Below are 14,196 nucleotides of genomic sequence, written 5' to 3'. Positions count from 1 at the left end.
AGCTTCAAGACGAATAAGGAAGAAGTTTGTGAGGGAGTTTAGTGGGAAGTTTTAATGTACAATCATGTAAGTCATTCTCTACTGTTGTATCATTATGACAATCTTCTTCCTCCTCAACATGCTTGTGATATAATACACATTACAAAACAACCCACAAGTTGGGCCTATTTACACATAGTATTATGATCTGTCTTGAATGTGATGTTATAAGAATACAGAGTTCCGCAAAATAAAATGGTACAAAAATCTTTCTTCTTAAAAGGCAAAAGACTCTAATGAACCGATTCTATTAAAGGGGTCATGACATGTTTTGTTTTATTTTATTATTATGTTCCCTTAGGTGCAATTATAGTATTACTATAGTTTTTTTTACAAAAAACTTTTAAAATGTAGTGATTTATGACCTTTTCCCACCCTGTTTCTCATCCTCTGATTCAAACAGTCTGTTTTGGGGGTGTTTCCCCTTTAAGAGTTCAGTGTTAACGCCCACTGTTATGATTGGCTAACGTCAGTGCCTATACATCAATTATTAACGCCCCCAGCCAGAACATTTGCGGATTCAGCGTATTTAAAAAGTAGTTTAAAGTTTTAAATACAGATCTTACAGTTTGCGTCGTTGTTGTTGAGCCCAGAATAGTCGGCACGGACTTATCTTTGAGCAACAGTTTTCTGGCAAAGCCAGCATCATATTGGGATTGGTTCTCAAAACAGTCATCCTTCAAATGTATAGAACAAACGCTTAAATTTACACTGCCGTGACTGGGACGTCCGCAAAAAATAAAGTGCATCCATTTTTCCCTGACGACTGGATCCTTCGCAGCGTATTCAAAGATGTTGTTTGTCCACAGCCAGGAACAGCACATCTGCGGCATCGTAATTTCCCTGTACACAGACCCACTCGCTGTCCGTCGACTGAACACTTGTGAGGCACGCTGCGATACGAAATGAGCGTAGTTGTCTTGCGCTTTAAGCGTATAGTTGTCTTGTGCTGGGGAGGCGGTCATATGCAAACGCTGGTACGTCACTTCGTACCGTGACGTCACTTCTTACCATGGATCCAGAACGAGCTGTATTTAGAGCTTGATTAAATAAATGATTCGTTTATAATGGGGAGGACGTCTTAAGCTATGAAACTTGCGGGACGTTTTAATGACACAAAGACCTCTTATATACCAAAAGATCAAGGCAAATTTGGTTTCTCATGTCATGACCCCTTTAAGTGAGTCAAGGATATACAGTGCAACCAGTGTTGACTGATTCCCGAAACGAATGTCTGCTATGATTCTTTTCAATTAATCAAAAACATACTGTATAGCACAGCCGGTATAGTCTCGTTGCCGAACGCCTCCTCATGAACCAGTTCTTTGAATGAAAAGTCATAACTGTAAAGACGTTTACATTGTTCAACGTTGATAATAGAGACTTGAGCAGCAAATCAGCATGATTTCTGAAGGATCATGTGACATCACAGGAATAAATTACATTTTAATATATATAAAAAAGTATATATAATCTTACTGACCCTAAACTTTTGAACGGTAGTGTACATCGCTTACTACATCAGATACTTTGTGTCATTGGACCATCTGTACTGACCCCTTGTGACCGCCAGAAACTGATCTTAACGCAGGGTGTTTTGCTCTGATTTTCACTGAACTTGGGACTTAGGATCAGGATTTGGATGTGTCATGCTCGCCTTTACTAAACACGCTGTGCTTTTATGAAACTTATCAAAGACGCAGAAGATATGAGAGCTGCCTTTTTCAGTGGCGACGAAGCCTAACTTGTTGCTGGTCTTTAATTTGTTCATTAAAGAAGTGCACTGTGTTAAAGGGCCCAACAGAATTGTCTATCAAAGGTGCCTTGATGTAGCTGTGAGCTGGATTGGGCCGGGCAGCGCGGCTTTGATCACACTGGAGTGGTTAGTTCTTGTCAAAGTTAGTGTCAGGTCTGATCAGTGTTTGTGTTGAGGCCTCTGGCTGTCTAATGGAGCGTATCCAGACATCCTCCACTCATTCTGTCTCACTCACTTTCACACACACACACACACAAACAACATTTTTCAGAGTCCTGCAGGTAAGCCACTGCGTAAAGCCTGGTCCGAATGTGAAGACTGAAATCATCTGAGCTTACAAATGGAAACCTACTATAGATGTGAGTACTTATCTTGGTCTCGACGAGCGCCACAGTTGGCCTTTGTTTCCCGTTTCAAAGTGGGGAGCTTTGATGTGATGTACTTTTGACTATTTCTGGATAATGGAAATCAGCTTTGAAGTTTTCTGTTGTATGTGGTACACGAAAGCTCTTTCTCATTACACACATGCTCTTGTTTCTGCCCATGGCATTGTTAGGATTCACAAATAGAATGACTTGAAATCCGTCCAAGGATGCAATCTTTCCCGCAAAGTCGCCGGTGGAAAATGCAGAAAGGGCCCGTTGAATGTTAAGGTGCATTGTGTGTAAATATCATCTGTCCTTGGTTGCGAATCTCCTTGTTGAGTCCGCCAGCCTCTGGAAACACAGAACTGCACAAGAACTGTTCATCAGGGGCTTTATAAATTTGGTTTCTGTGGTCATGCAGCTGCATACAAATCTAAGATCAGCACGAGCAACGGCAAGCATCAGCTGGAGTGGCGAAGAGCTCAGGAGCGGTGGAAATGCATTCTTTGATTAATCACTCACTCTTCACCATCTGGCAGTCTGACAAACGGATCTCGGACTGACGGGAGAATCTGAATCTGACTGAGAGGGCGACTCACATTCCCAACCTTCCACGCATGTTGCCAGCTGTAAAGTTTGACGGAGGAGGAATAAGAATAGTCTAGGGCTGTTTTTTCATGGTTTAGGTTCGCTTTTTTTCCTTCAGGGAGGCTATAACACATTCACACATATTTAAATGTACAGTATACTGTGTGTGTTTTGTGTGCACATGCACATACTGCATTAATTGCATTAAATTGATCAAAAGGGACAGTATTGATCATCAACTGTATTCGTCAAAGATTTTTTTTTATCACATTTTCCACAAAAATATTGAACAACACAACTATTAAACAACTATTCAACATTGATAATAAGAAAAGTTATTGAGCACCAAATCAACATATTAGAATGATTTCTGAAGGATAATGAAAATTCAACATTTAAAAAATCTTACCCCAAATCTTTGTTACAGTATATTGCTGTATGGACCACTTTTATGAAGTGTATATGGTGCTTTTGTGTAATTTTGTCAATTCAGCTTTGCCATCACAATAATATATTTTAAAATATACAAATATTTCATTTCACTTTTGGATTTTTCCAGCCTTAGTGAGAAGACTTTCAGAAACATTAATAAATTCTCAAATGTTTGAATATTAGTATGTATATATATATATATATATATACTGTGTATATACAAGAGTCTACAAACATATATTTATGTTTACTTATATTACTTATGTTTGTTTACTTATATTATTTATCAGAATTCAATATTGGCTCAACATCAGTACTGACCCCTGTTATGTTCATGTGGAAAATTTCATCATTGACTGGAAACCCTTTCCAGGGAAGTATGTTATTGCAGTACGGACCAACATCATATTATTCTCCATCATTTGTGGAATGAAATGTTCACAAAGCAGATGTCCTCATATTTTTGGCCATATAATATAATTATGCAGCTTATATCAGCACACCTTGGAGTAGATTTGCACAATTCTGTCTCCTGCCTGTCTTGTCTGTCATTTTGTGTCTCTCAAACCCAGCCAAATCGCTCGCTCGCTCTCACTTACCATCCCGCTCTCTCTCTCTCTTTTTCCTCTCCTCTCTAATGGCTGTCAGGCTTTCGGAAAGCCAAGGCTGTGTGTCTGAAGCAGCAGGTTTGTAGGGTGTGTAGAGGAGAAATGGTTCTGGCTCTCCCCATTTCAGCGCGGTTCAGAACGGCCGCCAGAGCGTAATTGCCTGTTGAATGCTTTCCCACTTCCAGCACCCTCGCTCACTCACCCGCTCCCCATCCACCTGTGCTGCCTTTTTTTCTGCTTCCCTTTTTATAAGACGACTCTGTGGCAGCTTTGACATGTCAAAGAGTTATTCTGGGTCTATTTTAAGAACACCATTTTATGCTTTTTGAATGCTAGGAAGTGCTCAAGGTGTTTTTTTTTCTTCTTTCTTTCTTTTTGTTATAGATTTGTCTCTTTTTCTTTGTGTAGCATCCAGGAGGCTCCTGCTGTTTTACATACAGCTTCCCCAAAAAGTATTTGGACACTTTATATAGTATAGTATATTTATGGAAAATGTTTTTATGATCATTTTATTTTTATTAAGGAAGGGCCCAGATGCTTTTTACGTCTTTATTTAGATCAATAGATTTTATCATTTTAAAATGGAATATATATATATATATTTTTTTTTTTTTGCTAGTGTTGTGCTGACTTTAAAACAAATGCAATTTGGTTTGTTAACAAACGTATGTCATTTGTGACCTTATAATTGAAAGGTCTATTAAAAAATGTATAATGTGTCTTGATTGATTGGATTCCACTTACATTTACACTTGGCCACATAAATGCAAAAATGGATATAAATTCCATCTCCTGAGCTATATGGAAATATACCAAAGCTCTCTTCACACACTATGGCAGTTAGTGTTTGCGTTTTGTGATTGCTGCATCCATGTGTCTCATCCACGATTGCATGAGTCTCGTCCTGTAAGTGTCTTAACCCACCTCCCAGCTTGTTTGAGTGGTCAGATTGCTATCAGTCTCAAATGCATCTTGGAAGGGCATTTACAACTGGGCTGCGTCCAAAATTGCATAATTATTCTCTTGAGTATGTACTTATTTTGAATAACTACTTCACAACCGCTAAAAAAGTATGTTCTAGTATGAATGTGTGTAGTATGAATAGTTTGGATGTTGTAATGTGACCAGCATCAGTTATGTCGCTTCACGAATCCTCTCCCGTGGCCTCATGGGATGGTAAAAAAATCCATGAAGCAATCTTGTTTCCTTTGCATGAAATTGTCATATTTCAGCTTTGGTCAAATTTAATTGTGCAGTGCAATGATTCTTATACTTATTTCATTGGTGTTTTCCTTGATTTTTCTGTGCTCAACAGGACTCTAATGCAGATGCTCTGGAGCTGAACCTGTCCTGTCCTCATGGCATGGGAGAGAGAGGTATGGGACTGGCCTGTGGACAGGTAAGATTACACATACATAGCATAGCACTTCATTTCAGAAATAAAATTCTGTTTTTATTAACTCGTGTTGTTACAAACCTGTGTGATTTGCCATTCTCTCGAAAACACATTTGTGACCCTGGATCACAAAACCAGTCACAAGTAGCACGGGTATATTTGTGGCAAAAGCCAACAATACATTGTATGGGTCAAAATTATCGTTATGCCAAAAATCATTAGGATATTAGGTAAAGATCATGTTCCATAAAGATATTTTGTACATTTTTTGAGTGAATGCAGCACAATCGCGAACATAAATGGACAACTTTAAAGGTGATTTTCTCAATGTTTCGATATTTTTGCTCCCTCAGATTCCAGATGTTCAAATAGTTGTACCTCGGCCAAATATTGTCCTGTATCCTAACAAATCATACATCAATGGAAAGTTTATTTATCCAGCTTTCAGATGATGTGTAAATCTCAATTTCAAAAAAATTACCCATGTGACTGGTTTTGTGGTCCAGGGTCACATTTATAGACTATATGATATCTTTGCGTGACTGAAACAGACAGAAATGCAAGTCCTTATTCTCTTAATATCTAAATATTACCTGTCATAGATCTCTTTCATGAGAAAAGTTTGTGAATGAACCCATTAAAATCAGATCTTTAAAATGAATCAGTTGATATTAGGGCTGCATGATTTGGGATCAAGTTTACTCTAAAATAAGAAATATATTTAAGAAAAATTATGTAATTAACTGTAAAATGGTAATACTATTTATGATATTAATATTAATATACTACGCAGTGCACACACACACACACACATATATATATATATATATAGATAGATTTGAGAATCGCACTGTATCGCAATATTCATTTTCTCATGACTCGAAATTATAAAGTTATTCCACTGTAAAAAAAAATTTTTTTTCAAAGATATAAATAAAACAAAGATGATTGGTGTACGTTTTACAAGAAAATTACATTTTAGACTTTCTACTTCAAAATTTCACATTTATTTCAGTGTTACTATTTGTGAAATATACAAGCAATTTCTGAGTGATTTTTCTTTTTCAATGTAAATCTTACACCTTTTAAGGTAATTTTTTTTTTTTCAGTTGATCTGGTAAATGGTCAAAGGGGGTCAGTGAATAACAAATTTAAGTTTGTTCCTCACCAAAATCGTTTGACTTGGTATACAGCAGAAGATTCATAAGGAACCACTTGTATGGTGCTTTTGCATCCTCTTTGAGGTATAAAAGCTTAATTTTCCCACTCATTGGAACTGCATGAACACAACTTTTGTGTTCTAAGCAAGCGAGAAAAGTCATATTCAGTACAACACTGGGAATTTATTCAGAGCTTTTATCACTTCTCCTGCGAAAACAGTGGCGAGGTGACAGGAAATCACAGGCAGACGCGACGGAAGATGAATCTGGAAATGTTTTGAGTTAGACTCACACTCAGGTCACCTGTAGAAGAGCCTCTTCGCATTCATGTGTGTGTGTGCACCACATCTCGGCTCCCAAGCTGTGTGTTTTTCAGCGGGGAGATCCTATAAGCCTCACAAGACATTCAAATGCAGAAGAAATGGACAGAGCGGGTCATAAGGAGGCATCTAATGGCACCTCATTCCTCTCCATCTCCCTTCAGCTTCGTTATGGTTGTGAGGAGAGCAGGAGCTGTTTCCCCCCTCAAACAGGACACAAAGCCATTGTGCTCCTGCAGAGACTCTAAACGAGCCCTGCGCTACCTCACACACACACACACACACACACACACACACACACACACATATATGAAGCTAATCACAGCCTGCTGCCTCCTGGCAGCTAACCTCTGTGTGAACTAACGCAAGGCAATATCATTTAATCACACTGTTTGCCACACGCTCTCTCTCTCAGTGCTCTCTCTATTGCTGGCTTTTTCCGTCTGTCTGTCTCTCTCTCTCTGTCTTTGCTTCCTATTTATTTTTCCCTGTCTTGATCACCCCCATCTGTATGTTTCTGTCTCTCCTGCTTCTGCTTTGGGGAACAGGAGGAGGTCTCGTTGATTGTATGAGAATAAGTAGGAAATTGTGCACCGGTACAAAAATGTATGATTGCAGCCCCATACTGTTGGGTATTTAATCAGGGAGCATGGCCCTCTCTTTGAACCCTGGAGCGTACGGCACACTGGGCTAATGCAGCTCTATCTGGACACAGCACTGTCGGAGGGGAAACTCATTTACATTTTACAAAGACAGAAATCAACTCGCAAAGATGTAAATATGCTAATGCTAAACAGTTTCTCTCTCCGAGCGCGGATGCTGGAGAACTTCAGGAATCTGAAGCGACGCATTGTTTCGGTTGAGGCGTAGCTGGATTTCTCTTTTTATCTGAACTACGTATTGTTCTGTGCTAGAGTCTGTTTATGATTTATGGCAAATGTTTGTGCTACAGCTTTGAGTTACTGTGGTCGTCATGTGTTTATCACTGATTCTTTAGACGCAGGACATAATATGTTCATATTTACCTGTTATTGGTTTTAAAATTGTGTAATACACACGCACCCCACACCACTAATCCTAACCAAACGTATAATACACACGGTTAATCAGAGATGATAACTAGAATGACTCACACCCTCTAAAACCATGTGTCCTCACTTAATGCGTTATATATTATTTTTATTATATTATATTAATTTTATCTTTATTCTATGAAGTCAACAAGGATAGATAGAAAGATAGATTGGCACAGGCAGCCACGAGCATCGAACCCGCGCACCAGACCAGACCTCAAGATCGCCCAAAATGTCCGGGACTTGGCTCCTGCTTTCCACAGTCTTCATTCACTACGCCTACATTATTACATTGTTTGACACTGACACGTACATGCCAGCTTTGCAGGTCATGCATTCTGCTTCATAATGCTAAAAGCTAAAATGCCAAATGGCATCAATGTAAACACTATATTCAGATTCACCAATCGGAATGAACTCAGTCCAATTGAAACAAAAGGTGTGCATGTAAACATAATGAATGGCGGCCGGCCGGAGCAGCCACTGCAGCAGAGGAGCGAGACCCACCCGGCGGTCAGGAGGAAGAGCTCGGACAGACCCGTCACGGAGATTTACGATAAAACGCTGTCTTTTCAGTTTCAAGTCAACTAGTAGATATACTGGCCTCTGTAACCGGTAGGCGTGGCCTCGTAGGGCAGCGACGCAAGTGCATTCTGGGAGTTGTTGTCTTTCATCCACATGAGCCAAAAATAAATTTTCTGCCTTTCTCAGTCTAGTAGGCACCAACTTCTAAAATAATTTCACATTTCTACTACCGGTACATACATGACCCAATTTAAATACACATTCATCTTTCCAGCGGTGAAGTATCCCTTTAACAAGGTTTATAGGCATGGCAAAAACAAATTTTTATAAATCCTTTTGATATACATACTTGCATTTCTTCAGTTTTGTAACAGTGCTCAAGAATCAGTGATGTGACGGTCACCACAGCTGAAGGAGCTGTCAGTGGTGCTGAAAACAGTCATACAATCTGCAGGACACATTACTTTCCCGTCCTGCTTGATTTATATTTATAGATCCACCTTACATGTGATATTGTTTGTCTCCGGTGGACAACATATTGCGCCCGTGCCTTACTTTGCACTGCCTGTGCCGTGTTTCAGATGTGTTCGAGTCCTGAGCTTCATATATTACCTCCGCAACATATTCATTGATCTTCCGCTGCAACTTCATTCGTACCATGTGTGTTTGCCCATGTTTTAGAGTCGGGTGTGTGTGCGCGCAGTGAGTGATCCCAGGCTAGGATTCAATGCCCTCTCCGTGAGATTGATGCATCTCATAAGTGTCCCGAGCCTCACCGGGACTAGCTCTTCCCGGATTTCGAGGAAAAGGGTTTCAGAAACGTCTAGCCAGAGGTGCCTCTCTTCCTGCATTCAAAGCACCAGCGAAGCGCGAGCCCTGAGCTCGGAGCCTTGAAAGCCAAGCTTACAAACACTTGTCAGCCAGAGGCCTTTAATAAGCTGTCATAGGCCTTCCCAGCGCCGCTGAGCACCCCTCTGCGAGGACATTAAGTTCTTACAAGCAGCATCTGTTTCAGGGCCAGGCACCTGCCTCTGGCCCTAGCGCTCCGCTAATGCTTTTCTACCTTCCCTTGACCATGCTCCCTGCTGTTAGCCACTATGTTTTAGCCCCGCCACCAGTGACCTATGCACAGATGGACACGCACACACTTGCTCTCGCAGACATCTGCTGGCCAGCCTCCATTATGCTTCTGGAAATCTTAATGTGCTCTCAATCTCCTCTGCGAGCCCGAAGGTGCTGTTTTTTCTCCTCGCTCAAGCATTTCATTCCTCAGGGCGCTCGGGTCCCTGGCGCTGCCGTCCCTGATCACCCTGTCTCCGCACAGTTCTCTTTTCCCTCTCTTTTTGGGTTTTTCTGCCTTCTCTCTGTGGACCGTAGAACATTCTGGTTGCTACCCTCTGACAAGATTTAGTGTGTATGTGTGTGTGCGCGTGCATGTATGTGTGTGTGGTTTGCCAGCCTTGTTATAAATGCTTGCTGCCCACATCCCTCCCACGGCCCATACTGGTGGCTATTTTCCTCCAATGCACCACATATCATCCCCTCATGTTCCTCGGCACAAAAAGAAACTTGTTCAGATTAGGCCTGCACAATATATCGAAATAAAATTGCTATCGTGATATGGCTTAGTGCAGACTGCGATTTAATTAAATAAATATATGCGCTACTGACAGTTATGGTGTTATTATTGAGAGATACCAGGGTCTTTGGTTCAACCATTGGAGAAAGCATAACAGCCAACCTAGATCACGCATGCCTTGATAACCAATCACATTACAGCCTTGCCGTTCATTTCTTTTTTTTTAGAGTTGTACGACAGTCAATCACTGTTTGTGGATACCATCAAAATGAACGAAAAAAGCCGTAAACTGGATCCTACCTGCCGCAAAATTGTATGTGACTTCTCTTAGAGTAAACTCTAAAAATAGATCAATCCAAAATGTATGTTTAATGGAAAACATGTTGAAGATTAGCCGATAGGCTGTCGATTCATTAAATGATAAGCTGTTTTCCCACTAAAGCAGTTTGTTCAGTGTAGTGAAGCCTCTCTCCATTGGCATCCATTCAAAAAAAATAAATAAACAGCCTCTGGTCTTCTTCCCTGTGTACTGAAGCGTTACTTTTTTTTTTTTTTTTTTTTTTTGCTAACCTTGGAGGCCTGCCTTAAAGCTACACTGTGTAGGAATTACTCCCATCTAGCGGTGAAATTGTATATGACTATCAACTGAATATTACTTTCTAGCCTCTCCCATTCCGAGGGCGTTTTAACTCCTACGGTGGCCGTATTATTTCACATCTGCGGGCAGTCGCGAGTAATCTCCATAGAGTATATAAGGTAATCTCCCCCTCGCATTCGTCACGGTGCCACTGAGTGTAAAAAGGCGAAGCTTGAATTTCCAGGTATGTCCCTCTTTGGCTAATATATTTTCAAGATGGAGGCGCAACATGGCTTCCGCCTTTAGAGCAGCTCACCCGTGTGTATTATAAATAGCAGATTCTACGCTTACGAGAATACTTGATTAGTTGGTAGAAGTAAGTATACATTAATGAGCACATATCATTTTGAAAGAACAAAGTGGTTTTTGCTAAGAATCAACTTTAAAAAAAATGACACAGTGTAGCTTTAAAGCAGCTTTGCCACTGACTCTAGATTGGCATTGCTCATCCAAAGCATGCATCCATTTGTAACCTGACAAAATAAAAGTTTGGTGGTTTAACGTTTGAAAGAACTTGGAATTAAGATATTGGATGGAATTAAATATTAGTAATATTTAGTTAGTAATTGTCATTTTAAAGTTGTACTGTACGATCAAATTATTTTGATGTATTTCTTTATATCGCAATATATATTGCGTAAAAAGTAAATATTGCATTTTGAGTTTTTTCCAATATCACTCAAGCATTGTTCGCTTCTCACGCCGTGTCAGCGTCCACCATCGGCTTGTTGTGTTCAGGAACTATAGCTGGAGGGTAAGATCCACAATAAAGTTTCTTGTGCAGAGCGCGGCACAGAGGCTGCGTTTCAATCAAACGTGATGGGCTACAACAAGTTAGACAATAGGGCTTTTCCTCAAAAGCGCCTCATTTATATCTCTTTGTTTGCTGCTTTGTGCTCATCCCTTTCCTTTCACTCACTCTGACACTTTTCCGCCAAAAAAAAAGGAAAGAAAAAAAACATAAGAAAGAGATGTTTTATGGGCCCACACATGCTATGAACAAACACGCTCATATTCAGAGGAAAACAGAAATGCCCCGAAGCATCACATTTCCAACAGATGTCTGAGGAGCCCGGAGCCTGGTACGACAGAGGCACATCACATTTCCATTTGGCACATCTCAGCCGTATCTCTGAGTTATGACAGTTTGCGCTACTCTCAAGATGCGCGCCATTCAAATCTCATTCATTATGAATGCCGGTGATTTGGAGGACTGCCATCACGTTGCTCTCCAGAACCACAGCACCAACAGAGGAGGAGATGCGGCTACACTATAAAACACACTTTATTCTGCTCCAGATGTTGCTGGAGATGGGTTATTTTCCTTCGTTTAAAAGTCCCGAGGGACTCAAGCTGTATCCGATTCAATGTTTTATTTCTGTATTTCTCGTTACTTTAACAAGTGACTAAAATGCAGTAAATTTGACTTGTTGCACTTACAGTTTTGTCGCATTAAGGAGAACCAGTGTTCAAATTACAAGCGGCTTAGAGGAGGCCAAGACCCCCTATTTTCATTCATAATCACACCTAGTTATCTCTACAATCAGGGTGGGAGGTGGCAACCCAACCGCACCTCGAAGTGTCATATAAATTTGTTTTTACAGCAGGTCGTAACCTCCAAAACGTCAGATTGAAATTGATTTAAAAGAAATATTAGAAACGTCAAAAATAACGTCAATGACAATAGCAAGGTGCAGTGCTATATATCTATAGCAGACATATTTAGAATAGCATGGGGTCAAACTAATCCTGGTTACACTTTTATTTCTGTGGTGAAATTGAAGAAACAAATGCATTATATACACTTCCGTTCACTACCAGGCTCGGTAAGATTTAAAAAGAAAAAATACATGTAATGCCGTTTTTTTACAGCAAGGATGCTTTAAATTGATCAAGAGTGACAGTAAAGACATTTATAATGATACACAATATTTCTATTTCAAATAAATGCTGTTCCTTTGAACTTTCTTTTCAAAGAATCCTCAAAAAATGTATTACAGTTTGCTCAAAATTACTATGCAGCACGAAATTAACATTGATAATACTAAGAAATGTTTCTTTGAATGTTTCGTAAATCCGTATATTAGAATGATTTATGAAGGATCATGTGAAACTGAAGGCTAGAATAATGATGCTGAAAGTTCAGCTTTGCATCACAGGAATAAATAACATTATAAAAATATATTAAAATAGAAATCAGTTATTTTAAATTGTAAGAATATCCCACAACATTACTGTTTTCACAGTTTTTTTTAAAACAAATAAATGCACATTTTTGGTGAGCATAAGAGATTTCTTTCAAAAATTAAGAAAAACTGACCAACTTTACACTTTTGAATGATGGTGTGCATACTGGATATAAAATAATATAATATATAGGGGTGATCAGGGTTACGTGTCTATTAAATGTTTGTAACAATAGTAGAAGGTTATGTTACATTTATTCTAATTTAATTTTTGTTTCAAACAAACATACAAAACCACTGCTAGAGACACATTTGTGTAACTGGACTTGACTGCAATGCTATCAGAAAGGTGCACACGCAATATACTTTGTTTAAATCTAGATATGATATCTCTATATATTATTTTTTGTTGCTTACTGAATGACAAGCACATGAGAGACCTGAGCTGTTCTGAGAGAAGGCTGGGGGAAGGAAGCGGGAAAAGGCAGCCGCATAAGTAAAAAAGCAACATGAAGGCAGCGATGTGTTTCAGACGACAAGCTCAGACACAACAGCGTTTTCCTCCCTGGCCACATCTGAGAGAGTTCATGAGGGGATCGCTAAACCATTTGGAGTCCTTGGTGTGTGTGTGTGTGTGTGGGCGAGCAGCAGAAAGAGAGAGACTGAATGTGAGTGAGGGGGAAAAAAGAGAGATTGAGAGAAAACACATTTTGAACATTGCCTCTGTGGCCAGTGTTCGCTGAATATTTAGGGCAGTCTTGCTGTTTTAAAATGGACCAGCAGATGAATGTGAAAGAATGAGATATGCACCTCAACCGTCCCAGTTTGCGCTCTTTGTCGTTTTGGGTTTGACAAGTCTCTGAGTCCCTGAATTAACAGCAGGAAGTTTCTGATTGTCCAGAATGAATGTCTAAACAAGTCTTAAATAGCACACTTCTTTCTGTGATCTACAGAAGCCTGTAATGAAATTTGACTCTTCATCCCCATCACTCTAGGACACCGAGCTGGTGAGGAACATCTGTCGCTGGGTCCGAAGGGCCACCACCATCCCCTTCTTCGCAAAGCTCACACCAAACGTCACCAACATTGTTGACATCGCCAGGGCTGCATATGAGGGTATGAGCAGCCTCACCTACCTCCGATAACCCATAACCCTTTGTATTTGAAAGCCGATAACCGATATATTGGCCAATAAATCTAAATCCAATTTTTTTTCTAAATTTTAAGAGCCTGATAAATAAAAAAAAAGTCTCAGCATGAAAAGCCATGACTCAAGCACACAATTATAATGTTCTCATTATAATTTTATGTAGCGTATGTGACAGACTTGCGCTGCACTTACCAGTAACCTTATTTTTCTTTTTGAAGTGATTTCAGTCATATTTTAAGCAATTCAAAACCATCATGGTAAATGCTTCTGAACTGTCTCAGCTGAAGAAAATAATCCATTATTTATCGGCTTTAATATATCGGCCAAATGTTAACGATAACGATAACATTAAAAATGAATATATCGGCCGATACCGATATGG

The 14,196-nt window shown here is 39.7% G+C and overlaps 1 protein-coding gene across 1 annotated transcript in view; it reads left to right on the top strand.

Annotated features, from left to right (window-relative positions):
- dpydb (dihydropyrimidine dehydrogenase b) overlaps window positions 1-14,196 on the top strand; it is a gene marked incomplete at its 3' end in the record, with an annotated part of 120,585 nt that overhangs the window by 79,860 nt on the left and 26,529 nt on the right. Inside the window, exons 16-17 of the mRNA XM_079613373.1 lie at window positions 5,104-5,187; window positions 13,660-13,780. Of these exons, the coding sequence (XP_079469499.1) occupies window positions 5,104-5,187; window positions 13,660-13,780 (205 nt within the window). The remainder of the gene's footprint in view (window positions 1-5,103; window positions 5,188-13,659; window positions 13,781-14,196) is intronic.

The sequence above is a fragment of the Phoxinus phoxinus genome (assembly GCF_949152265.1).
Source record: "Phoxinus phoxinus genome assembly, chromosome: 5".
Classification (NCBI taxonomy): domain Eukaryota; kingdom Metazoa; phylum Chordata; class Actinopteri; order Cypriniformes; family Leuciscidae; genus Phoxinus; species Phoxinus phoxinus.
This window is presented reverse-complemented; position numbering and strand designations above follow the sequence as displayed.